Source organism: Pristiophorus japonicus, chromosome 22 (genome assembly GCF_044704955.1).
Source record: "Pristiophorus japonicus isolate sPriJap1 chromosome 22, sPriJap1.hap1, whole genome shotgun sequence".
Lineage (NCBI taxonomy): Eukaryota > Metazoa > Chordata > Chondrichthyes > Pristiophoridae > Pristiophorus > Pristiophorus japonicus.
This window is the reverse complement of record NC_091998.1, coordinates 33,092,345-33,119,981: the sequence shown is the minus strand read 5'-3', so window position 1 is coordinate 33,119,981 and position 27,637 is coordinate 33,092,345. Positions and strand designations below refer to the sequence as shown.

Genomic DNA, 27,637 nt, shown 5'->3' with positions numbered 1-27,637 from the left:
ATTGCTAGGCAACTTCTCAGGAAGATAAACCTCTATAAAAACACGCGAATGCTAAACAAAAGTCAGAGGAAGTTTGTGGGACAGAGATAAACTCCATGTCCCTGTATTTCCCTGCAGACATTTCAGGCTCTGGCACAAAGATAGCCCGGTCCCAGGGCAGAGCTCGGATGTGTGCAGATGGTACATTCCATGGAAGGAACATGATTTAGAAGGCCTGTGTGATTGGGTGAGTTTCCAAAGAGAGCACGTCATTGGAAACTCACCAGCGCTTGAGAAAACAAAATAAAATAGTGCAGTGTATACAGATATTACAAAAATGGACATAATGCTTAGAGGATGGTTTTACTGAAATCCAGCAGGATTGACAAGGAATGTAGGGATAGTCTGCACACACACACAGGGCGGGAGCTGGGAATGTCCCTGTTGTGTTTTTGGCAAGGACGCGTTTCCCCAGAAACACAAAGTTTAAATTGCGAGAAAATTATATATATGCATTACAGGGAATTGCTGTATCGCAAGTGGCTTTTTGAAACAGCTTGAGCTCATTTCTGCAGCACTGCTGTCCTTATCAGCCCATGGAAATCTGCAAAACTTTCAGTGCAAAGCTTCAGAGCTGGTTAAGGGAGTGCGAGAGAGATCTGCCCCCTTTATCCTCTCTTTGGGTTGGGAGCAGAATGGGACGCTTTATGTATAAAGGATATTTATCTGAGTGAGGTGGGTGTGGGCTCCGCGCTGGAGCGCTGCGGGTGTGTGCTCCGCGCTGGGGGTGTGGGCTCCGCGCTGGATTGAGAGAGGAGGCGGACCCGGAGTGCCAGCACCATACAAGGCAACAGGGCGAGGGACTGGCTGACGTAACTTGGCCACACAATAAAACACACACAAACCTCGGAAATTGCTGCGCTGCTAAGTTTAAGCCAAATCCCCAGTAGCAGCAAGCAGCAGCAGTAGCAGGAGGGAGCTGTGCCCCGGGACCAAGGCAGTGTGTGCAGCCCCTCATTCACAAACCCTCACTCTCCCCCCTCCACAATGTCCCAGTTTCGGATCACTCTCCATGGTCCGGCGCCCTGGGGCTTCAGGCTGGTCGGAGGGAAGGATTTCGAGCAACCGCTGACCATCTCCCGGGTAAGGAGCCGTGTGCTCGTTTCATTTAAACTAAACAAATTCTTGTTCATTTCAGAAACTGACCCGGAAAGGGGGGAAATAGGCTGGGCTGGAGGGAATTTCTTTCCAAATGGGGAGACCTGAGACTTTCGAAGCTCAAACAAGGGAGGCTCTTGAGATTCAAGGTACACCCAGCCTCGGCTGGGTGAAACTACAGGTTGGCTGCCCCCTCTGGGTGTGAGTGCTGAGACACAGGTCACTGACTTCACAGGATGGACCGCTGTCTCCCATCCAATCAATTAGAGGGGGAGGGGGGTGGGAGGGGAAGAGGAGAGTGGAGGGGGCGGGGGGAAGAGTGGGGTGGGAGGGGGAGAGGAGAGGAGAGTGGGGTGGGAGGGGGAGAGGAGAGGAGAGTGGGGTGGGAGGGGAGAGGAGAGGAGAGGAGAGTGGGGGGGGGTGAGAGTTGGGTGGGAGGGGGAGACGGAGAGTGGGATGGGGGGGAGAGGAGAGGAGAGTGGGGTGGGAGGGGAGAGTGGGGTGGGAGGGGGAGAGGAGGGTGGGAGGGGAGAATGGGGGGGAGAGGAGAGGAGGGTGCGAGGGGAGGGGAGAGTGGGGTGGGAGAGGGAGAGGAGGGTGGGAGTGGAGGGGAGAGTGGGGTGGGAGGGGAGAGGAGAGTGGGGTGGGAGGGGAGAGGAGACTGGGGTGAGTGGGGAGAGGAGACTGGGGTGAGTGGGGAGAGGAGACTGGGGTGGGTGGGAGGGGGGTTAGTTGTGGGGTGATCATGCACAGAGCAGAGGGGAACTGAAGATTTTAATTCATTCTCGGGATGTGAGCGTCGCTGGCAAGGCCGGCATTTATTGCCCATTTTTGAACAATAAGGGAGTCAAGGGTCATAGGGAGCGGGTGGGGAGGTAGAGTTAATTGGATCAGCCACAATCTTATTGAATGGCGGAGCAGGCTCGAGGGGCCAAATGGCCGACTCCTGCTCCTATTCATATGTTCTATCCTTAGTTACCCTTCTTGAACCGCTGCAGTCCATTGGGGTAAAAGTGTGCTGTCGGTATGGAGTTCCAGAATTCTAGCCCAGCGACAATAAGGGATCGTTCACAGAGCGGGTTGCGGGGGAGTGGGTATGAGGATGGCTGATTGTGGCCAGGGAGCGAACATTCCACTGTCGTTGTTAATCAGCTTTGATGTGCTGTGGAAGTTTGTTCTGATACTGTTGAAGTTTGAAGTAGAACTGAACACCACTATTATTGAATGACACAAGACTGGGATGTGTTGTTTGAATTTATTCCTGCCGATTTACAGGCGAACCTTGTGCCTGAAAAGGAAACTACAACTGTTTATTTCTCCCAGTAATATGGTATTGCCTGAGTGAAGTTGGGTGGTTTATATGTAGTTTTTACAGCGAAGCAAGTGGTTCCTGGACAATAACCTGACTCGGTTACACTTGAGGGCAGTCCTCTGAGAGGCTGAGAAGCAATGTTCCCTGTCATTTATGTTGGAGTGTGGTCCCTTTAATGGGCTGCGTGGCACACACATTTTCGTGCATGCGCGGTTTCTGGCATTGAAAAGCCGGTGAGTGGCCTGGGCAGGACCTCGACACCGCTGCACAGATGCGTAGCTAAGCTGCGATGTTGCTCAGAAGGTGTGTTGAGGAAAGCACCGACAGACTTTCAAAAAGGAATTGGATAAATACTGGAATAGAAAAAAAAATTTGCAGGGATCTGGGGAAAGAGCCAAAGAGTGGGACCGATTGGACAGCTCTACCAAAAGGCGGCACGTGCAAGATGGGCCGAATGGCCTCCTTCTGTGCTGAATCTTGTGCTATCATTGAAAAGTAGGGAAGTTATGCTAAACCTGTATCGAAGTTTGTTCACAATTGGAGTACTGCGTACAGTTCTGGTCGCCATATTATAAAAAGGATCTAGAGGCACTGGAGAGGATGCAGGGAAGATTTACAAGGATGATACCAGAAATGTGAGGGTATACATATCAGGAAAGGATGTTCAGGCTGGGTCTCTTTTCTCTTGAAAAAAGAAGGCTGAGGGATGACCTAATAGCAGTCTTTAAAGTTATGAAAGGTTTTGATAGAGTGGACACAGAGAGAATGTTTCCACTTGTGGGGAAGAGCATAACTAGAGGCCATCAATATAAGATCGTCATCAAAAAACCCAATAGGGAATTCAGAAGAAACTTCTTTACCCAGAGAGTGGTGAGAATGTGGAACTCGCTACCACAGGGAGTGGTTGAGGCAAATAGTATATGTCATGTATGTAGACCATGTATACTAACTGTATAGTCACATAAGGTGTGCCACCAGAGGGCACTGCGGTGGGAGACCTGTGGGTCACCTGCATAGGTGTGCAGGGCCCAGTATAAAAGGCTGCCCACCATGCTTGTACCTCACTCTGGAGTTACAATAAATGGGACTAAGGTCACAACAGCTCAAGTACAATACTAGACCTCGTGGAGTCATTCATAAGAGTATTAAAGACTTAACAGTATAGATAGACTTAACAGTTAGAAAAGTACATGAGGGGGGAAGGGAATAGAGGGTTATACTGATCGAGTTAGATGAGGAAAGACGGGAAGAGGCTTGAGTGGAGCATAAACGTGGAATTGACTGGGTGGGCCGAGTGGCCTGTTTCTGTACCGTATATCCGATGTATGTAACTTGTGCAAACAGACTGAGCTCTCCTGCTGCTGATCTGCGCCTCTGGGGAGGGCACTGAGTAAGAGGCCAGGTGTTTCGCGACAAAGGCTGGCTGGTGGTTAGCAGACGGCACTGGCTGAGGCCTGGGGGTAGCTTGCTTGCCGAACCCTGACCACAGCTGGTGTCTGATGTACATAGATTAAGAGAAAGCACTGATTTGTACTGAGCAAAGCAGAGCCTGTGAAATCCAGAGCTCCGAGAAAGAAACATTTGCATTTATATTGCAATTTTCACCACATTGGGGCACCCCAAAACTGTGTTTTACAACCAAGTATATTTAGAGTGTAGTCACTGTTGTAATGTGGGAAACGCGGCAGCCAATTTGCGCACAGCAAGCTCCCACAAACAGCAATGTGATAATGACCCAGATAATCTGTGTTTTTGTTATGTTGGTTGAGGGATAAATATTGGCCAGGACACCGGGGATAACTCCCCTGCTCTTCTTCGAAATAGCGCCATGGGATCTTTTATGTCCACCTGAGAAGGCAGACGGGGCCTCGGTTTAACGTCTCATCCAAAAGACGACACCTCCGACAGTGCAGCACTCCCTCAGCACTGCACTGCAGTGTCAGCCTAGATTTTTTTGTTCAAGTCGGTAGAGCGGGACTTGAACCCACAACCTTCGGACTCAGAGGTGAGAGTGCTGCCCACTGAGCTGGAGCTAAGTAGGCGGTTATCTATTTGGGACAAAATTTGCTCTGGGGAGATTGTGGCCAGGAGTGATACAAGGCCGCGCTTGCAATGGTGGCTCGGTGCTTCCATCGCAACCACTTCTCTCCAGCCTTGAGCTTGTGATTATGGTGGTGAATTGGGTGCAGCAATATTTATAAACGGCCTGTTCATAGACTCAGAGAAGAATTGCATCGTGAAGCTGCACGGGTTTGGGGGACTGGGTGCCGTGGTCCTGTCTTGCTTTTTGGTCATGTATGTAGACCATGTATACTAACTGTATAGTCACATAAGGTGTGCCACCAGAGGGCACTGCGGTGGGAGACCGGAGGGTCACCTGCATAGGTGTGCACGCCCACCATACTTGTGCCTCATTCTGGAGTTACAATAAATAGGACTAAGGTCACAACAGCTCAGATACAATACTAGACCTCGTGGAGTCATTCATAAGAGTATTAAAGATATAACACTTTCTTTTTCAAGTCCCAGATTGGAAAGAAAAGAAAGAATTGGATTTGTATAGCACCTTTCACGACCACCGGACATTGCAAAGCACTTTACAGCCAATGAAGTACTTTTGGAGTGTAGTCACTGTTGTAATATAGGATCCAACTTGGGGTTGGATCCAGCCAGCGTGATGGAACGCAAAGACTCCTGTACTACGACAACCCTCCATGAAATGAGATTGAGCTTGTTATTTGTGTGCGCTGTGCCTGTCCCTGTCCTCACTTTGGTTTGGACTAATTGGCACAGAATTGGTCATCACCCTGAGGCCACAAGATAGCTGGTGTGGGAAATGAAAGAGAAAGAAAGAACTCTAATTAATTTATATAGCACCTTTCACAACCTTCGGATATCTCAAAGCACTTTTGGAGTGTAGTCACTGTTGTAATGTGGGAAACGCGGCAGCCAATTTGGACACAGCAAGCTCCCGCAAACAGCAATGTGATAATGACCAGATAATCTGTTTTCGGGGTTGATTGAGGGATAAATATTGGCCAGGACTCCGGGGTGAACTACCCTGCTTTTTTTCGAAATAATGCCATGGGACCTTTTGCACCCACCGGAGAGATCTAATCTTGGTTTAATGTCTCATCCCAAAGACGACCGCTCGAACAGTACAGCACTCCCTCAGTACCAGCCTGGATTATGTGCTTGCGTCTCTGGAGTGGGACTTGAAGCCAAACTAACCTGCCTCTGAGGCGAGGGTGCTACCCACTGACGTAAGGCTGACGCAACAAAGATCACACTGCAGAATGGGGCGCTGGACTGAGGTTGAGATGGGGAGGGGGAGGAGAAAGGAGCGATTGAGACTGCGCTGATGGCCAGAAGCCTCATCCACAGGCATCACGTATTCGTAATTTGGGTACATACAGCCACAATTGTCCAACCATTACTCCCGGTAAATCATAGTCAGCAGGTGGCCAGGGTTCCAGTTACAGGGAACGGTAGCATAGTGAATGCTACTGGACTAGTTAATGTTACTAGCAGACATGAGATTCCCAAAACAAGTGCTCTACGTGGAACTCCTTCACGGCAAACGAGCCAAAGGTGGGCAGAGGAAACATTTCAAGAACACCCTCAAAGCCTCCCTGATAAAGTGCGACATCCCCACTGACACCTGGGAGTCCCTGGCCAAAGACAGCCCTAAGTGGAGAAAGTGCATCCGGGAGGGTGCTGAGCACCTCGAGTCTCATCGCTGAGAGCATGCAGAAACCAAGCGCAGGCAGCGGAAAGAGCGTGTGGTAAACCTGTCCCACCCATCCTTACCCTCAACGACTATCTGTCCCACCTGTGACAGAGTCTGTGGCTCTTGTATTGGACTGTTCAGCCACCTAAGAACTCACTTCAGGAGTGGAAGCAAGTCTTCCTCGATTCCGAGGGACTGCCTATGATGATGATGAGTTACTAGTAATCCAGAAGTTTGTACTAATGATCCGGAGACGTGATTTCAAATCGCACTATGGCAGCTGGGAGAATTTAAAATCAGTTAATTAAATAATAAAATGCTAGTATCAATAAATGTGACCATGAAACTACCGGATTGTCATAAAAACCCATCCGGTCCACTAATGTCATTTAGGGAAGGAAATCTGCCGTCCTTACCTGGTCTGGCCTATATGTGACTCCAGACCCACAGCAATGTGGGTGACTCTTAACTGCTCTCTGAGATGGCCCAGCGAGCCACTCGTGGGTAATCGGGGATGGGTGATAATTGCTGGCGATGCCAGCGACACCCACATCCATGAACGAATAAAAGAAAACACCACCCAGCGGGCAAGGCCCCCCCCCCTGCCGCTGTGTTAGTGAAGAAGATAGGGGAGCATTACCTTGTAACGAGATGCTCAGTACCTGACCTGGGGTCTTGGTGACGGGAACCAAAGGTATGGTATTCGCTGGCACTAAATTCAGGAAAACGTGTGAACACACCTTGTACAATGTGCATTTTAAAAATAAATTGAAATGACATAAAATCCACAGCACAGAAACCATTTGGCTCCATGCCAGCGTTTATACCCCACCCAAGCCTCTTCCCACCCTGCTCCAGTTTCCCTCTAATCCCGCTCCCGCATGTATGCATCAAGATTCCCCTTCAATGCTCTCTGCTTCACCACTCCCTGAGGCAGTGAGTTCCACATTCTCACCACTCTCTGTGTAAAGAACTTCCTCCCAAATCCTTTATTTTTTCTGCTAGTGACTATCTTATATTTATGCTCCCTTGTGCTGGACTTGCCCACAAGTGAAAACAGTTTCTCCACATCCACCCTTTTGAACCCCTTCATAATTTGAAAGACCTCTGTCAGGTCTCCTCTTAGTCTTCTCTCTTCCAGAGAAAAAAGCCCCTCGTGCTCAATCTTTCCTGATACGTGCACCCCCTCAATTCTGGTAACATTCTTGAGACTTTTCTGTACTTCAATATCCTTTTTGTGGTATGGAGACCAGAACTGTGCACAATACACACAACCCAAGTGTGTAACCAAGGTTCTGTATAAATTTAACACTATATCCTGCTTTTGTATTCTATTCCTCTAGAAATAAACCCCAGTACTTTGTTTGCACACTTTATGACGATATCAACTTGTGTTGCTATTTTTAGTGATTTATGAATCTGTATTCTCAAATCTCTCTGTTCCTCTAGCCATTTTTTTTCTTACAGTCCAAGGGATAAGTGGCCTCTTTATTCATCCAACCCAAAAGAGCCACCCCACTATTCACTTCATTGAATTTAATTTGTTATTCATCTTCCCACTCCACAAACCTGTTCATGCCTTCCAGTGTTTTAGTGCAGTGTCCAAGTTATTAGCTTTCTTTTTATTCATTGAATGCGGGCGTCTCTGGCAAGCATTTATTGCCCATCCTTAATTGCCCTTGAGAAGATGGTGGTGAGCCACCGCCTTGAATCTCTGCAGTCCTTGTGGTGAAGGTGCTCCCACAGTGCTGTTAGGGAGGGTGTTCCAGCATTTTGATCCAGCGTCAATGAAGGAACGGCCGATATATTTCCAAGTCAGGATGGTGTGCGACTTGGAGGGGAACATGGAGGTGATGGTGGTCCCATGCGCTTGCTTTGTCTTGTCCTTCTAGGTGCTAGAGGTCGTGGGTTTGGGAGGTGCAGCTGAAGAAGCCTTGGCAAGTTGCTGCAGCGCATCGTGTAGATGGTACACACTGCAGCCACGGTGTGCTGGTGGTTGAGGGAGTGAATGTTGAAGGTGGTGGATGGGGTGCCAATCAAGCGGGCTGCTTTGTCCTGGATGGTGTCGAGCTTCTTGAGTGTTGTTGGAGCTGCACTCATCCAGGCAAGTGGAGAGTATTCCATCACATTCCTGATTTGTGCCTTGTAGATGGTGGATCTTAGATCTTAGATCTGGTCCTGTGTAATGAGACAGGAATAATAAACGATCTCCTAGTAAAAGATCCTCTAGGAATGAGTGATCACAGTATGGTTGAATTTGTAATACAGATTGAGGGTGAGGAAGTAGTGTCTCAAACGAGCATACTATGCTTAAACAAGGGGGACTACAGTGGGATGAGGGCAGAGTTGGCCAAAGTAGACTGGAAACACAGACTAAATGGTGGCACAATTGAGGAACAGTGGAGGACTTTTAAGGAGCTCTTTCATATTCCAGTGAAAAAGAAGGGTGGTAAGAGAAGGGATAACCAGCCATGGATAACCAAGGAAATAAAGGAGAGTATCAAATTAAAAACCAATGCGTATAAGGTGGCCAAGGTTAGTGGGAAACTAGCAGATTGGGAAAATTTTAAACGACAGCAAAGAATGACTAAGAAAGCAATAAAGAAAGGAAAGATAGATTACTTGCACAAGTAAACTTGCGCAAAACATAAAAACAGATAGTAAAAGCTTTTACCAATATATAAAACGGAAAAGAGTGACTAAAGTAAATGTTGGTCCCTTCGAAGATGCGAAGGGGGATTTAATAATGGGAAATGTGGAAATGGCTGAGATCTTAAACAATTATTTTGCTTCGGTCTTCACAGTGGAAGACACAAAAACCATGCCAAAAATTGCTGGTCACGGGAATGTGGGAAGGGAGGACCTTGAGATAATCACTATCACTAGGGGGGTAGTGCTGGACAGGCTAATGGGACTGAAGGTAGACAAATCCCCTGGTCCTGATGAAATGCATCCCAGGGTATTAAAAGAGATGGCGGAAGTTATAGCAGATGCATTCGTTATAATCTACCAAAATTCTCTGGACTCTGGGGAGGTACCAGCGGATCGGAAAGCAGCTAATGTAACGCCTCTGTTTAAAAAAGGGGGCAGACAAAAGGCAGGTAACTATAGGCCGGTTAGTTTAACATCTGTAGTGGGGAAAATGCTTGAAGCTATCATTAAGGAAGAAATAGCAGGACATCTAGATAGGAATAGTGCAATCAAGCAGACGCAACATGGATTCATGAAGGGGAAATTATGTTTAACTAATTTACTGGAATTCTTTGAGGATATAACGAGCATGGTGGATAGAGGTGTAGCGATGGATGTGGTGTATTTAGATTTCCAAGAGGCATTCGATAAGGTGCCACACAAAAGGTTACTGCAAAAGATAAAGGTACGCGGAGTCAGAGGAAATGTATTAGCATGGATAGAGAATTGGCTAGCTAACAGAAAGCAGAGAGTCGGGATAAATGGGATGGAGTACAAAAGCAAGGAGGTCCTGCTGCATCTGTATAGGGTATTGGTGAGGCCGCACCTGGAATACTGCGAGCAGTTTTGGTCACCTTTCTGAAGGAAGGATATACTAGCTTTGGAGGGGGTACAGAGACGATTCACTAGGCTGATTCCGGAGATGAGGGGGTTACCTTATGATGATAGATTGAGTAGACTGGGTCTTTACTCGTTGGAGTTCAGAAGGATGAGGGGTGATCTTATAGAAACATTTAAAATAATGAAAGGGATAGACAAGATAGAGGCAGAGAGGTACCTTCCACTGGTCGGGGAGACTAGAACTCGGGGGCACAGCCTCAAAATACGGGGGAGCCAATTTAAAACTGAGTTGAGAAGGAATTTCTTCTCCCAGAGGGTTGTGAATCTGTGGAATTCTCTGTCCAAGGAAGCTCATTGAATGTATTCAAGTCACAGATAGATAGATTTTTAACCAATAAGGGAACTAAGGGTTACGGGGAGCGGGCGGGTAAGTGGAGCTGAGTCCACAGCCAGATCAGCCATGATCTTGTTGAATGGCGGAGCAGGCTCGAGGGGCTAGGTGGCCTACTCCTGTTCCTAATTCTTATGTTCTTATGAATGGCTTTGGGGAGTCAGGAGGTAAGACACTCACTGCAGAATACCCAGCCTCTGACCTGCTCTTGTTGCCACAGTATTTATGTGACTGGACCAGTTAAGTTTCTGGTCAATGGTGACTCCCAGGGTCATGGAGAGGTGGTTAGATGTTCTCTTATTGGAGATAGTCATTGCCTGGCACTTGTGTGGTGCAAATGTTACTTGCCACTTTTCAGCCCAAGCCTGAATGTTATCCACATCTTGTAGCATGTGGGCACGGACTGCTTCATTAGCTGAGGAGTTGCAAATGGAACTGTGCAATCATCAGCGGACATCACCATTTCATGAACTCGGGGCATCTCAAGTCGCTTTACAGCCAATAAAGTCCTTTTGAAATGCAATCACTTGGAATAAATATTGGCAAAGGCACCGGGAAGAACTCCCCTGCCCTCTTCAAAGTAGTACCATGGGATCTTGTATGTCCATCTGAGAGAACAGACAGGGCCTCAGTTGAGCATCTCATCTGAAAGATGGAACCTCCAACAGTGCAGCATTCCCTCAGCACTGCACTGGAGTGTCAGCTTAGTATGATGTGCTTAAGTCTCCGGAGTGGGATTTGAACCCATCAACCTTTCTGACTCTGAGGCGAGTGTGCTGCCCACTGAGCCACAGCTGACACTTTATTTGTATGGTGAACACCAGTGGTCCCATCACGGATCCCTGCAGAACATCACTTCCCCTTTCAATCCATTCTGCTCCCTGGTCCCTGACTGCACACACCTGAACTTTGTCTCTTGTGTAACACCTTCTGAAAGTCCATTGTCTACTCTTTCTGTTACTTCCTCAAATAATTCAGTAAGGTTGGTTTAATGATCTTCCTTCTCGAGATCCAAGCTATTTGTTATATTCTCTGTCTCTAAATATTTTGTTTTAGCAAAGATTCAAGTATGGTTCCTACCACTAAGCTAACTGGTCTATAGTTTCTTGGATTATAGTCTACATCTTTTTTTTTTTGAAAATAGGAATTACTTTTGCTGTTTGCCAGTCCTCAGACATTATTCCTTTAAATACTGAATGCTTATATATGCCTCTGATATTTCTTCCCTAGTTTCTTTCTGTATCTCAAGGTGCAATCCATCTGGACATGGAGTTCTGTCCTCAAATTTGAATGGTTTGTTTAGTCTCAGAAACAGTTTTTACAAATTTGGTTAACCATTTGCCAGATTTTTCAGTTATCTCCTTTCTTTTATATCTTAACTATTGTAATGCACATCTTTAATTCTTCAATGGTTGTCAGTTCCTCTGTGTTAGCCTCTTCAGTGATAACTGAGGCAATATATCTAATCAGTATCTCCGCCATTTCAATATCTTCTGTGAACTTGCTCTTCCCTTAGTTGCCCTATCCCCCTCTCAATTCTTTTATGTGCCTATAGAAAATATTAATATTTTTATATTCTTTGATATTTCCATTGCATATTTCCTCTTTGCCTTCCTAATTGTTTTTTTATCTCTTTCCTACGCTCATTGTATTTCCTTTTTGTCATCCGCTTTTTGTTTACGTACCTCACATATGCCTTTTGCGTTAGATTCAGTTTCATCCTCACCTCTTTATTTAACCACGGCATCCCGTACATCGCTCGTTTGTTCTTATTTTTGGTGGAATATATTTCTCTTGAACGCTATCAACCTCTCCTTTAAATATAGTTGTTCTGTCTCTTAGTCTGCCTATATTTTATCTCCCGTTTACCTTCCTTAACTCCAATTCTCATTCCCTCATAGTTGACTTTTTTTGCAACCTATTGCTTTGGTGGTCTTTGTCCGATGTATACCTCTCTCAATCATTAACTTAAGCCATATGATCGCTACTCCCTGGATGGTGTCCCATTACTAGGTCTCTCAGTGCTTCCTCCCTTGTTGTGCTTCTTGCGTGTTGGATCAGAAAGGAGTCTTGTACACGGTGCTGGGTTATTTTTGCAGTAAATCTGACGTTACTGCTTTCATCTAATTGTTTCTACTTGTGAATCTTTGTTTGAGTTTTACAATGGCCTCCAGCAAGAGCAGTACTCATGACACATGCAATGCAGGATGTGGTTTAGGGCAGGAATGTCGAGTCTTTGAAGCACGCGCTTTGTTAGCCGTGTATCCCCAAGGCACTAATTGATGTAGAGGTGCAGTTCTGTGCAGGGCACAGTCAGCCCTCCTGTACCTCTGTGGTTGCTCTTGACATGACGGTTGGTACAGTTTCTGACTGCGGTAGCTCAGCCGAGCCCAGCCCTGCCTGACTTCCAAACGTGCGTGCTCTTTCATCAGGATGGACACTGAAAGCAGGTATCCTGGGTGACCAATCTTGTGGAATCGTACAATGTTCTATCACAGAGCCGGGCTATTCAGCCCATCAAGTCTGTGCCAATATCTTTCTCCACATAAGTAGCCCAGTGTAATCCCACTCTCAGTCCCTATATTTTTCCCTTTCAAGCAACTACCCAGTTTCCTTCTGAAAGAATTTATGGATTTTGCTTCGACAATGTGGGAAAATGTGAGCTTATCCACTTTGGTAGGAAAAATAAAAAAATCAAATTATTATTTAAATGGCGAGAGATTACCAAGTGCTGCAGTACAGAGGGACCTGGGGGTCCTTGTGCATGAAACACAAAAAGTTAGTATGCAGGTACAGCAAATAATCAGGAAGGCAAATGGAATGCTGGCCTTTATTGCAAGGGGGATAGAGTATAAAAGTAGGGTACAACTGTACAGGGCATTGGTGAGGCCATACTTGGAGGTAGACAGATTTTTGAACAATAAGGAAGTCAAGGGTTATGGGGAGCGGGCAGGGAAGTGGAGTTGAGGCCAAGGTCAGATCAACCATGATCTTATTGAATGGCGGAGCAGGCTTGAGGGGCCAAATGGCCGACTCCTGCTCCTATTTCTTATGTTCTTATGACAACAGTTTGCGGCAGAGAATTCCACATTCTAAGTCCACGCTTTAGTAAAGTGACCTTTTTAAAATCTCCCCTTTAATTCTAGTTGAGATTAAATTTGTAGCCATCTCACTGACCAATCTTGTGTTATTTACTCTCTAAAGTGGCACTCTATATTCATGAAGACCTCGATCAGGTCACCCTTTAACCTTCTCAGCTTTTGTAAAAAGGCTGTAACTTCTCAAGTTCCACTTCATAACTGTCGCCCCTCATCTCTGGTAACATCCTAGTAAACCTATGTTGCACCTTCTACATTGCGTTCATATCCTTCCTAAAATGGGATGCTCAAAACTGGACACAATACTCCAACTGCAACCCGAGATCTTGTACAAGATCAACATTACCTCCTTGATTATAGCACTTTCTCTCGTTTTAGTCACAAACCAAAGATTCTGTTTGTCTTTTTATGGTTTGATCTCCCTACACTGAAGACCTGTGTATCTGCACACCAAGGGGGTGGTCCAACACACACATTTTGTTTTGACTTTATGTTTTGATCGGGGTTACTTTACCATTGTTTCACTGAGGTACTCTTTTCCTGTTGAAATTTCTTGTGTCCATTCTCGGTCCCATCGGTCTACAGTATGTGATTGGGACTGAAGCTTTTTTATTTGCAAACCTGAGAGTAGATTCAGAAGGGAGGGAAGAAACGCTGGGAATGGAAGGCAGAAAATTAAAAAAAAGGAAAGACTTGCATTTATATAGCGCCTTTCATGACCACTGGACATCTCAAAACACTTCGCAGCCAATGAAGTACTTTTGGAGTGTAGTCACTGTTGTAATGTGGGAAATGCGGCAGCCAATTTGTACACAGCAAGCTCCCACAAACAGCAATATGATAATAACCAGATAATCTGTTTTTGTTATGCTGATTGAGGGATAAATATTGGCCAGGGCAGAGAGGGACAGGATATGACCAAAAGTGAAAGAAGGATGAGATAAATGGAGAAGTAGTGATCAGTACACAAGTGTAGGATTAAAAGTCTGTAAGAAAGAAAGAACTTGCATTTCTATAGCACCTTTCACGACCTCAGGATTACCAAAGCGCTTTACAACCAATGAAACACTTAAAAAAAAAAGTATAGACACTGTTGTAATGTAGGAAATGCGGCAGCCAATTTGTGCACAGCAAGCTCCCACAAACAGCAATTAAATAAGTGACCACATCATCTGTTTTAGGTGTAGATTGAGCGATAAACATTGGCCAGGACACCAGAGCAAACTCCCCTGCTCTTCTTTGAATAGTGCCGTGGGATTCTAAACGTCCACCTGGGAGGGCAGACATCTCATCTGAAAAATGGCACCTCCGACCATGCAGCACTCCCTCAGTACTGCACTGGGAGAGTTGGCCTGGATTATGTGCTCGAGTCCCTGGGGTGAGGCTTGAACCCACAACCTTTTAAATGCGAGGCAAGCGTGCCACTCACTAAGCCACGGCTTGTTTTGCGGTCTTGGTGAAAAAGTCGGTTAGAATTGTTCACTTGGTCAGAGGGTGGGAGTTTAAAGTCTGGGATGACACAATGAAGCTTCAAATCCAGTCATGTTCGAACAGTTAACCATCGGCCCAGCCCTATTGCGGTGACAGTAAATTATCTTGCCGTAATCTGGGAAGATCAAAACCATTTTCGTGCCATTTCCCTTCTGGACAGGTATTGTGAGTGGCCAATTGCCAGGTTACTTTGCCCTCCGAGCTCACAGTGTTTATGACCGGCAATTCTGGATCTCCTGTTAATGAAAGCAGCCGTTCAGTTTAACTGCTGGTGAAAGGACAAAGAACAGAAAGTCACTGAATGTCTGTACCTGTACATGGGAGGTGAGCATCGTGGGCCTGCCTTATTCTGGAGTGAGGTGAGATCATGGGTTGAGGTAATCTTTTATCCTTTTATGTTTGCCTTTTTTTTTCTCCCTCTCTATTTCCTGAAAGAAAGAACTTGCATTTATATAGCAGTTGCACAGTGCTTCACAGCCAATTCATTACCTTAGAAGTGTAGTCATTGTTATCATCATCATCATAGGCAGTCGCTCGAAACAAGGATGACTTGCTTCCATGTCAAAAAGGGATGATTCACAGGTGTTTCAATGAAGGACCTAATATTCCGGATCCTGAACTACATCCTGAAGGGTGGAAGATGCCTGTGCGTGGATTTTTTTAACATGTGGTGGCCATTGCACACTAGCCACCACACGGGCTTGACAGAGCGAGGTCTTGGTCCAGTGGCAAGGGTTAACCAGGACGACTGGAGACCAGCTCTGCTGCACGGACTGAGCGCGCACACATATAACAGTGCGGGCTGGCCCGTGCTGCCCCTGGGCCCTCGCCTCTTCTGGGTCCCAAACTCACGCCTTCCTGGGCCCCAGTCAAACATGGCAAACAATTTACACACTGCAACATCCCATAAACCGAAAATGGCATGGATTAGTTCATCTGTGTTTCTTTTTTGGTGGTTGGGCAAGGGTAAAAGTGGGTTGCACTCTCGCCTCTGAGTCAGATGGTCGTGGGTTCAAGTGCCACTCCAGAGACTTAAGCATGTGATCCAGGCTGACACTCCCACTACAGTACTGACGGAGTGCTGCACTGTCGGATGAGACATTAAACGGAGGGCCCGTCTGCCCTCTCAGGTGGGCATAAAATATCCCATTACACCATTTTGAAGAAAAGGAGGGGATTTCTCCCCGGTGTCCTGGCTGATGGTAACCGGTTTTAAGCTGTTGTTTGAGGGGTTATCAGGTCATCACATTGCTGTTTGTGGGAGCTTACTGTGTGCAAATAGCAATCATCCTTAAGTGACAGTAAGTGATATTTGGAAAAACATCGATAGGTTAGTTGATGGGATGGATAGGTCAGGTGAAAATTAGCGTGGAGAAAAGGTAGGTGATGCAGTTTGAGAGGCCAAATAGGGAGAGGAGAGATACACTTTTTAAAAGGAGACTGAGGGGGCGGGTCAGATACACAGATCTCTCAAAGTTGGGAGGGCAAGTTGATAAGACTGTTAAGATCCTGGATTTTATAAATAGGGGCATCACGTAAAAAGCAAAGAGATATTGCTAAACCTGAACAAGTTAGGTCACGGTAAGAAACCTGGAAAACCCAAAAATGCTGCAAATATTCAGCAGGTCAGGCAGAACCTGGGGGGTACGTGTGCATGAAACACAAAAGGATAGTATGCAGGTACAGCAAGTGATCAGGAAGGCCAATGGTATCTTGGTGTTTATTGCAAAGGGGATGGAGTATAAAAGCAGGGAAGTCTTGCTACAGCTATGCAGGGTATTGGTGAGGCCATACCTGGAATACTGTGTGCAGCTTTGGTTTCCATATTTATGAAAGGATATACTTGCTTTGGAGGAGTTCAGAGAAGGTTCACTCGGTTGATTCCGGGGATGAGGGGGTTGACTTATGAGGAAAGGTTGAGTAGGTTGGGCCTCTACTCATTGGAATTCAGAAGAATGAGAGGTGATCTTATCGCCTATGAGGGGGCTTGACAAGGTGGATGCAGAGAGGCTGTTTCCGCTGATAGGGGAGACTAGAACTAGAGGGCATGATCTTAGAATAGGGGGCCGCCCATTTAAAACTGAGATGAGGAAAAATGTCTTCTCTCAGAGGGTTGTAAATCTGTGGAATTCGCTGCCTCAGAAAGCTGTGGAAGCTGGGTCATTGAATAAATTTAAGACAGAAATAGACAGTTTCTTAAAAGATAGGGGAATAAGGGGTTATGGGGAGCGGGCGGGGAAGTGGAGCTGAGTCCATGATCCGATCAGCCATGATATTACTGAATGGCGGAGCAGGCTCGAGGGGCCGTATGGCCTACTCCTGTTCCTATTTCTTATGTTCTTATCTGTCGAGCAAGAAACAGAGTGAACGTTTCAGATCAGTGACCTTTTACCAGAACTAGAAGAAGCCTCTCCATGCTACTGCACCCCCCACTCCCAGCAGGAGTCCTGGATTCTTCACACTGCTGCAGTATTCAGAGTCAACCACATTTCTGTGGGTCTGTAGGCCAGACAAGGACGGCAGATTTCCTTCCCTAAAGGACACTAATGAACCAGATCATTTTTTTTACGACAATCCGATAGTTTCATGCTCAGCATTACTGACACTTGTTAAAATTCCAGCTGATGTTTTTCCAGCTTTCACTTACTGCCCTCTTTTTGTAGTTAACGACAATTTCAATTTGCGCACAGCAAGCTTCCACAAACAGCAATGTGATGACCTGCTAACCTTAACTGAATTTAAATTCCACAGTTGCCGTGGTGAGATTTGAACTCGCGTCTTAGGATCATTGGTCCAGGCTTCTGGATTAGTCCCGTAACTTAACCACTATGCTACTGTTCCCGTTCGAGAGATATAGGGAGTGAGCTTGGGAAAGGGCCGATTGAGCTGTTGTAGAAGCTGCTTACTCCGTGTAACTGGGGCGGCTGGAACATTAACAGTAGCTGCCATGGGAGGGTTTAAATGTCCTCCTCAAACAGTTCAGCATTTTCAGGGAGGAGGGGGAGATTGGGCGGGTCACCTCCGACTTCAGAGAGGACAGCCTGCACTGTTGAAAGATGAAGGGATTTAAAGTTTGGTCGACAAATGGATTATCGGGAGATTGATGTAATCTTGGTTCCATACTTGGAATTGCTAACAGCTGTGTTCATATCCCATCTATACCCATTGCTTCTGAGCCCAAACCTGATGCAATAAATGCTGACCTTGTGATACTGTGCAATGTTTATTTTGATCTGTTGCTATCCGAAGGCCCAGTTGAAAATTAATTCTCTGTCAGACAAGAGCATTGTGTCACATGTAGATTAGCTGACATTTATATTTTTATTGTCCTTATCAGCAACTTTAATGTAGTAAAATGTTCCAAGGCACTTCACGGGAAAGTAATCAGAAAATAAATTGACAACGAGCCAAGCCTTGGCCAATGAGGTAAGTTTTAAGGAGCGTCTTAAAAGAAGAGAGAGGCAGAGAGGTTTAGAGAGGGAATGCCAGAGCTTGGGGCCCAGGCAGCTGAAGGCACGGCCACCAATGGTGGGGCGATTATAACTGGGGCTGTGCAAGAGGCCAGAATTGGCCGATCACAGATATGTTGGAAAGTTGTGGGACCGGAGGAGGTTACAGAGATGGGGAGGGGCGAGACCGTGGAGGGATTTGAACTTGACGATGAGAATTTAAAAATCGACGTGTTGCTGCATCGGGAGCCAGTGTGCAGGGGTGATGGGTGAATGGGACTTGCTGCGAGTCAGGACGCGGGCAGCAGAGATTCTTTTTATTTTCATCAGGGCCATTTGTGCTGGGCAATGCAACATCAAACCATCCCAGAGCAGGCACAGGATGTATACTGGCTTGATAGATAGCGCTGTGCGCAAGTCCCCCCCCCCCCCCCCGGATATTGGTGGATCTGGCACAAAAGATCGTGCCATTTTTAGCGCAAATTGTGTTCGTATTTTGCGTTAATTTTAAAAACATCCGCTAGAAGCCGGCCCCGCCTACAAAACTGGCCATGTCCCCAGGGTGAATGAATCGCCAGGGCGAGTTCTCGAACGGCGCCCATTTATAAGCCTTCGAGGAGGCTCCAAAAATTAAGTGGGAACTTTTGGGTGCAAGGCCACGTTTTGACGGGTCTTGAATTAAGATTTTTAAACAAACTCATTACTGTACCCCAAAAGTCATGTTCAGCAATTCAAAATGGGGTTACTCCCAGGTGGTGGATTGGCACTGTGATTTAAAATGCTTATCGTTTGTGATGAACCAATTTTCAGCTGTATTGATCAAAGTGCACCAAGTGACCCACTCTTAAATACATCAAGGAATATTTTTTAAAGCACAATTATTATTTTGTTGAAATTCTGTTTTAAAACGTTATGGCAGATATTATGTTCGACGCTATGCAAATATTCAGAATAAGGGGCCGCCCATTGAAAACAGAGATGAGGAAGAATTTCTTCTCTCTGAGGGTCGCGAATCTTTGGAATTTTCTACCCCAGAGAACTGTGGAGGCTGGGTCATTGAGTATATTTAAGGTGGAGATAGACAGATCTTTGAACGATAAGGGAGTAAAGGGTTATGGGAAGCAGGCAGGGAAGTGGAGTTGAGGCCAGGATCAGATCAGCCATAATCTTATTGAATGGTGGAGCAGGCTCGAGGGGCCAAATGGCTGACTCCTACTCCTATTTCTTATGTTCTTATGTTCAAATGGCTTTGAGAGGAAACTTGGGGGTACTGGGGTGGGAAAGAAACACGTCTTAAAACAGCGCAATTTTGGGTACACTTTGCACCGGAATCACTGATGGTGCCCAGAGCGGAAAATCTACCCCAGAGTATTGTCCCCGTTTAGCTGCGGGCCTGCAGGTCCCGCGTAACCAGCTAAATGTCAAATGTCAAAAACTGCGCATGCACAGAAATCTAAATGGGCCATGCAGCCCCTTAAAGGGGCCACGCACCTGAAAAAACATGACGGAGAACATTGCCCCAGAGTAACTCACTCTCCACTCTCCCAACAATGCATCTCAACCACAGCTCCAGAAGTCTGTTCCCTATTTCACACATGTACCCCTCGGTCAGCTATCCTGTGGCCTTCCTGAGTGGAATTGCTAATTTCATGAATTTCACTTTTTTTTTCTTTCATTCAATCTTGAAATACAAACAGAATGTGCTGAGGAACGTAAGAACATAAGAATTCAGAGCAGGAGTAGGCCATTCGGCCCTTCGAGCCTGCTCTGCCATTCAATAAAAGCATGGCTGATCTTCTACCTCAACTCCACTTTCCTGCACTTTCCCCATATCCCTTGATTCCTTTAATATTCAAAATCTGTCGCTCTCTGTCTTGAATATACTCAAAGACTGAGCCCCCACAGCCCTCTGGGGTAGAGAGTTCCAGAGATTCACCACCCTCTGAGTGAAGAAGTTTCTCCTCATCTCAGTCCTAAATGGCCGACCCCTTATCCTGAGACTGAAATCCCTGGTTGTAGACTCCTCAGCCAGGGGAAAACATCCTCCCTGCATCTACCCTGTCAAGCTCTGTAAGAATTTTGTACGTTTCAATGAGATCACCTCTCATTCTTCTAAATTCTAGAGAATATAGGCCCAGTCTACTCAATCTCCCCTCATAGGACAATCCCCCCCATCCCAGATATCAGTCTGATGAACCTTTGTTGCATGTATATCCTTCCTTGGGTAAGGAGACCAAAACTGTACACAATATTCCAGTTGTGATCTCACCAGGGCCCTATATAATTGCAGTAAGACGTTTTTACTCTTAAACTCAAATTCTCTTGTAATAAAGGCCAACATATCATTTGCTTTCTTAATTGCTGGTTGTATCTGCATGTTAACTTTCAGGACACACAGGAAATGCTGAAACTGAAGTGGGAAGCTCCAGATCTTGAGGTCGGCTTTAAGCTCCTCCGTGCCAAAGTGCCTTTTAGTTTGAGTTATTAAAACAAGGCGTCGGGTGTATACTGTCCATCTGCTAATGTTAGGCCAAATACTCCAACGCACTCCTGGCTGGCCTCCCACATTCTACCCTAAGTAAACTAGAGGTGATCCAAAACTCAGCTGTCAGTGTCCTAACTCGCACCAAGTCCCACTCGCCCATCACCACTGTGCTCGCTGACCTACATTGACTCCTGGTTAAGCAACACCTTGATTTCAAAATTTTCATCATTGTTTTCAAAATCTCTCCCTGACCTCGCCCCTCCCTATCTCTGTAATCTCCTCCAACCCTACGAGATGTCTGCGCTCCTCAAATTCGAGCATCCCTGATTATAATCACTCCACCATTGGTGGCCGTGCCTTCAGCTGCTTGGGCCCTAAACTCTGGAACTCCCTGCCTAAACCTCTCTGCCTCTCCACCTCTCTTTCCTCCTTTAAGACCCTCCTTAAAACCTACCTCTTTGATCTGCCGTAATTTCTTTGTATGTGGCTCGGTGTCAAATTTATCTCTTTTGTCTTGTAACACTGCTGTGAAGCGGCTTGGGACGTTTTACTACGTCAAAGGCGCTATATAAATGAAAAGTTGTTGTTGAGTAGAACGTGGAGAAGCCTGCTTTAACAGCAGCAATTGTGAATGCAGGAAAACCTGCCCTATCGCTGTTTCATACAGATGACTTTCTGTGGCTGCTTTAAAGTCAAGAGAAACTCTGACCGACAATATGGCCACCACAAAGGTAGAGTGAGCTTGCGTTTTTCCTGCTGAGTCATGGCTGGCTGAAGTATCGCACAGCTTGTGGTTGCGAGCAGCAGGATAATCAATCAGGCAGATACTTGAGTAGCGGGTCACATCCTTTCCTTTCCGGTTGCATTGTTCGGTATTGCTGGGAAACTAGTGACTACTGGCCAAACGCCTTCTGTCTTGGGCAACATCCTGGCCTTCTGACAAGGGATGGCTGCCAAGTGTGACTGGCTGATGTCCCGCCAGAGCATTTATCCATGAGTATTTCTGACCATGAAGCCTGGGACTGACTTTTCTCACAATTGATTCCTGAGACGTAGCGGTTGTCTTAAGAAGAAAGGTTGAGCAGGTTGGGCCTATACTCGTTGGAGTTTAGAAGAATGAGAGGCGATCTTATTGAAACGTATAAGATTCTGAGGGGGCTTGACAGAGTAGATTGCAGAGAGGATGATTCCCCTAGTGGGAGAATCTAGAACTAGGGGGCATAGTTTAAGAAAAAGGGGTCGCCCATTTAAAACTGAGATGAGGGGGAATTTCTTCTCTAAGAGGGTCGTGAATCTTTGGCATTCTCTACCCCAGAGAGCTGTCGAGGCTGGGTCATTGAATATATTTAAAGTGGAGCTAGACAGATTTTTGAATGATAAGGGAGTCAAGGGTTATGGGGAGCGGGCAGGGAAGTGGAGTTGAGGCCAAGATGAGATCAGCCATGATCTAATTGAATGGCAGAGCAGGATTGAGGGGCCGAATGACCTATTCCTGCTTCTATTTCTTATGTTTCTTATGTTTGTGTGACTGCTGATACTCAATGGCAAATGATATACGCGCAGTGATTTAATTGCCTCTGCAGCCAAGATCAAACAAACCAAAGCCAGATCCTGCTAGTTTCTCCTCTATGAAGCAGTGCCCCAGTAATGTAGCTGCAAAAGGGAAGGAGTGCGGTTGGGTGAAAGGAGAGTGTTACTTGATACTTGAAGCTTGTTTTGGAACAATAGCTGCTGTCAAGATAAATGGTGATTCGAGTTGAGAGAGTCTGGGGGGCGGGCGCGAGACGGGATCAGTGAGTCGTGCTCACCTTCAAGGGCTCACAATTGCACAGAAATAATCGCGGACATTTTTCTGTGTGCTAAATCCCATTGTCTGTCAGGGCTGAAGGTTTGCTCTGGGTTAGTGTCGATGACTGACTATTGGCGCTCTTCATTAGACTGGGAGGGAGACCTTGGGGCCACGAGAGATTGTTATACTGAGTTGGTGTCTGAGCCAGTTGTCGTAACAAGGATCTATCTGCAACTATCTCTTGTTGAAAAAGCCAGTGGAGTGTGCTGCAGAGATAGAAGACCTTAATGAACCAGTTCACAAGCAAGAAGTGGGCTCCACTCTGCACCAAGTAGGGATACAGACAGGCTAAGTGAGTGGGCAAGAACATAGCAAATGGAATAGAATGTGGAGAAATGGGAAGTTATCCACTTTGGTAGGAAAAATAGAAAAGCAGAGTATTTTTTAAACGGTGGGAGATTGGGAAATGTTGGTGTTCAGAGCGACCTGGGTGTCCTTGTACATGAATCACGGAAAGTTAACATGCAGGTACAGCAAGCAATTAACAAAGCAAATGGTATGTTGGCCTGTATTACAAGAGGTTTTGAGTATAAGAGTAAAGATATCTTACTGCAATTATATAAAGGCCTTGGTGAGACCTGGGGTATTGTGTGCAGTTTTGGTCTCCTTACCTAAGGGAGGATGTACTTGCCATTGAGGGAATGCAACGAAGGTTCACCAGACTGATTCCTGGGATGGGGGGGGATTGTCCTGTGAGGAGAGATTGAGTAGACTGGGCCGATATTCTCTAGAGTTTAGAAGAATGAGAGGTGATCTCATTGAAACATACAAAATTCTTACAGGGCTAGACAGGGTAGATGCAGGGAAGATGTTTCCCTTGGCTGAGGAGTCTGGAACCAGGGGTCACAGACTCAGAATAAGGGGTCGGCCATTTAGGACTGAGATGAAGAGAAATTTCTTCACTCAGAGGATGGTGAATCTTTGGAATTCTCTACCCCCAGAGGGCTGTGGAGGCTTAGTCGTTGAGTATATTCAAGACAGAGATCGATAGTTATTTGGATATTAAGGAAGTCAAGGGATATGGGGATAGTGCAGGAAAGTGGAGTTGAGGTAGAAGATCAACCATTGAATGGTGGAGCAGGCTTGAGGGGCTGAATGTTCTACTCCTACTCCTAATTCTTGTGTTCTTATGGAGCCAGTGTTAGAATGGCAACTTTTAAAGGGCTAGAAATTGAACTTTTGCCGCTAGCCATATTTTTTCAGCCTTTTTGCGCAAAAATATCGTCACAAATACCGCTATTTTTTAAAGGGGTAAAATTGGCAACAAAATGCTCCCGATGCTAAAAATCGGCATTGCACGAGGATTCGTGGTGGAAACTGTGGTCCTCGCCAACTTTAGTCCGAGGCCGATTATCGCTATAAAGACTGGCCCTGGGAAGGGGAAAACACATACAAAAATTCTGCAAAAAACAAAAAAAAAATCACAAAACCATTACAAGCCACTTAACTGAGTAATCGCTGCAAAAGAATTTAAAAACCCAACACTTTGGATTAAATTTTCCACATGGGCGATTTTTGGCGCAATTGAAGAGGTACGTCCAATTTTTTTGTGGCCCGACTGCGCCAGAAAAAAAAGTTGGGAGTTTCGCCGGAATGAACTTTGAATTTGGAGCGCCGCACATTAGCCTTAAGCTCTGTGGGTGGAGCTTAAAGTCTGCGGCAAAAATTGATGTTGCCAGGGTAACGAGGGACGCCCTGAAGGGCTGAGGCAGGGAACAGAAACTGATGGCGTTGCTATCCCGAGCCGAAAGGCCCCCCCCCCCACCCTCCCCCGCCGGTGCCGTGTCTCAGGTCTGCTGAAACAATGACGTCTTCTCTTGCACCAATTTCCTTAAGTGTAGGTGAGGTTTTTCAGAAGGGTGCAATGCTCCGTTTTAAAAACAAATCGTACTTGGCCAAAATCGCTCAAATGGCCAGAAATAGCGCACCTGGCAGGTTCCCCCCCCCCCCCCCCCCCCAGTGACGTCAAAAAAACAGGGACTAAGAATTGGACGTATCTACTTTCGAAGGGTGCCAAAACTTTGGCGGAACGTGCAGATTTTAGTCTGCTCCAAAAATATGGCGCAAAATGGTGGCGAAAATTCAGCCCTTTAACTTCCCTTTTTTGCAGGTGTTCGGGCTTACCGCTGTTTCTGGGGCTGCAATGCAGCTTTTTGCCGGGCGGTTTTTCTCGCGCACATTACGGGCGCGCCGAATGGCCAAGTTAAAACGGTACCGTGTTTTTTGGCGTTGCACGACGGAGGTCCGCTTTCCAGCGCTATTTCAAAACCGCCAGTGCACAACTTTGGTCAATTTAGGTGAGCATCTTTTAAAATGTCAAAAAAGGAGAAATAGTGCCGAAAAATTGAGCGCAAGGCTGGCCAATTAGCCATACCAATTTTCTAGCTGCTGCTGTAGATGAGGGAGGGGGCAGTAATGGTAAAGGTCTTCAGATCAATACCAAGAGCCACCCATGCACCTTGAGGCCGGTGCGTGGTGTTCTGGTTGAGGTATGGGTATGTTGGGTGTTAGAGTGCAGGGAGCAGATCCCGATGAGACAGAACCTTCTGAGGAGTCGCCATTATCGGTGTCTCTTAAGACAGTGATGGCCCACACTTCGGATATGTTGGAAGCCTGTGATGTAATCAAAAAGGAACGTATTGAATGTAAACTAAAGGACGGATTGCTTCTATTGAAACATCATCATCATAGACAGTCCCTTGGAATCAAGGAAGACTTGCTTCCACTCTAAACATGAGTCCTTAAGTGGCTGAACAGTCCAATACGAGAACCACAGTCCCTGTCACAGGTGGGGCAGATAGTCATTGAAGGAAAGGGTGGGTGGGACTGGTTTGCCGCACGCTCCTTCCGCTGCCTGCGGTTGACTTCTGCACGCTCTAGGTGACGAGACTCGAGGTGCTCAGTGCCCTCCCCGATGCACTTCATCCATTTAGGGCGGTCTTTGGCCAAGGACTCCCAGGTGTTGGTGGGGATGTTGCATTTTTATCAGGGAGGCGTTGAGGGTATCCTTGCAACGTTTCCTCTGTCCACCTTTGGCTCGTTTGCCGTGAAGGAGTTCTGAGTAGTGCGCTTGCTTTGGGAGTCTTGTGTCTGGCATCGAAACACCACTGGAGCAAAGGACTATGAGAACTTGACTGAAATCAGAAAGCATGCTGGACACTAACGGCCAAGTTTGAACAAGTATCACGGATTTAAATATTGCTTCAAACTGCTTTGGGAAATACTGTCTGTCTGTCTATAGACAAGGACAAGGGACAGATTAGTGGAGAATTAAGAGAAGCACATGTGATCTTTTAACAAGATAGCATAGGAGAGAAACTTTCTTATCCCCCAACAAAAAGAGCTTGATCCTTCGCTCTTGACTTGCGCTTGCGAGAAAGGTTGTATGAACAGCTGTAATATTTTCTCGTAATAACTGTTGTGTCTGAGTGTCAAATAAAAGTCTTTAGAGTTAGAAAATAATTCTGTTTTTTTGCTTCATATCTGACCTTTCATATCCTGAACTGGAGAGAGAGGAAATACTTACAATAACTTTAACTTGGAGACAGTTCTTTGCGACTGTGTTGAGAAGGAGCCAAAACACACACTCTGGTCTTTCTCAATTTACTTCGATGATGGGAAAATCCCAATGTAGATTAAGCTTGTGGTGTCTAAAACGGCGATCCCTGTTTCTGAACTCCTGGATGCGTCGCAAAAGATATAGTTCAGCCCAGAACGCGATGTGTAAAGGAAGCCACGAGACATGGTGTTTATCCTGGCTGGTTACTTGTTCACAACCCACAAAGTGACCCCAAATAGATTAACAAACAAATTATAAGTGAAATAAAGTGTCATGTATGTACATGCTGTTTGTAGCCACCAGATGGTATCATTGTTGGAGGCCACTGAGCAGTACGCACATGGTGCTGCTCTGGTATAAAATGCCAGCCATTTTGTGAGTCAGGCACTTTGGGCCTAAATAAAGCAGAAGTAAGGTTGTACCTTGCTTAGTTAAACAGTACTCAGTTTGAACCTTTATTGCATGCATAACATAAAGGTTGGAAAATAACCTCCATCAACATAACTAAAACAGATTATCTGGTCATTATCACATTGCTCCGTGTGGGAGTTTGCTGTGTGCAATTGGTTGCCGCGTTTCCCACATTACAACAGTGACTACACGGCAAAAGTACTTCATTGGCTGGAAAGCGCTTTGAGACATCCGGCGGTCATGAAAGGCGCTATATAAATCCAAGTCTTTTTCTACAAAGGGGAAAGAGTTTACTGGGATGATTGTAAGAAAATGCACAAAATGATTAAATGGGCTGATCAGAAGGGAAAATGATTAAATGATTACTTATTTATGTCTCATAATCAATAATCTTGAAATGTTACAGTCAAGCACTTGTGTATTTATTAAGCAGACAGTACTTACAGTAGTACTTAAGCATACACTTCATCATATTGTACTTGCAATGATTGGGTAATCAAGTGCATTACAGTTCTGAGCTTAGTACTCAGGCTCATCAAATTTCTGACTCCAAATTCTTCTTGCAATAAATGGACTCGTGTATTTTGCTTACCCCTGCTACGTGACAGTTCGCATCTTTGTAAGTTACCTTTGTAGGTTATTCTAAAAAGCTAAAAACAATTCCATATAAGGAGAAACTCATAAGGAACCTTGCATATACCTTATCAACGACTGTTAATAAGCTGAATTCCTCACTAACCAGCTCCTTATTTTTGTTGCATATTTCTTTACTTTTACATTTAATTTATTCTCGGGATGTGGGTGCCGTTGGCAAGGCTGGCATTTGTTGCCCATCTATATAATACAACTGGTCAGGGCAGCTAAGAGCCAAGCATGCTGTTTGACCATGTGTAACTGTTAACCATAAACCTGTCTCTGATTCTGCATCCTGCAGCACTACTTTGGTTCTCCCACTCTACATAAACTCTGCAGGACTAACTATGGTGTCCTTACAACTCACATCAGTGATTCACAGTCTCCCTTCAGCTTGAGATTCGTGTATAATGGCACAGCCTCCAATTAGCTTACCCCATTAAAACACTTTGGCTTGGAAGTTGGTTGCAATCTCCGTTCCAAAATAGGTAGGCCTGAGGCACACCCGATATTCATCATCAGAGGCGGTCCCTCGAACGAGGATGACTTGCTTCCACAAGT

The 27,637-nt window shown here is 45.9% G+C and overlaps 1 protein-coding gene across 3 annotated transcripts in view; it reads left to right on the top strand.

Annotated features, from left to right (window-relative positions):
* The first annotated feature begins 810 nt into the window (after positions 1–810).
* The window catches only part of pdlim1 (PDZ and LIM domain 1 (elfin)), a 137,839-nt gene continuing 111,012 nt past the window's right edge, over positions 811–27,637 (top strand). Inside the window, exon 1 of one of the 3 annotated variants that reach the window (XM_070865854.1) lies at positions 811–1,122. In XM_070865854.1, the coding sequence (XP_070721955.1) occupies positions 1,027–1,122 (96 nt within the window). In that variant the 5' untranslated portion in view covers positions 811–1,026. The remainder of the gene's footprint in view (positions 1,123–27,637) is intronic. The other 2 variants (XM_070865856.1, XM_070865855.1) reach the window with 2 other exon arrangements.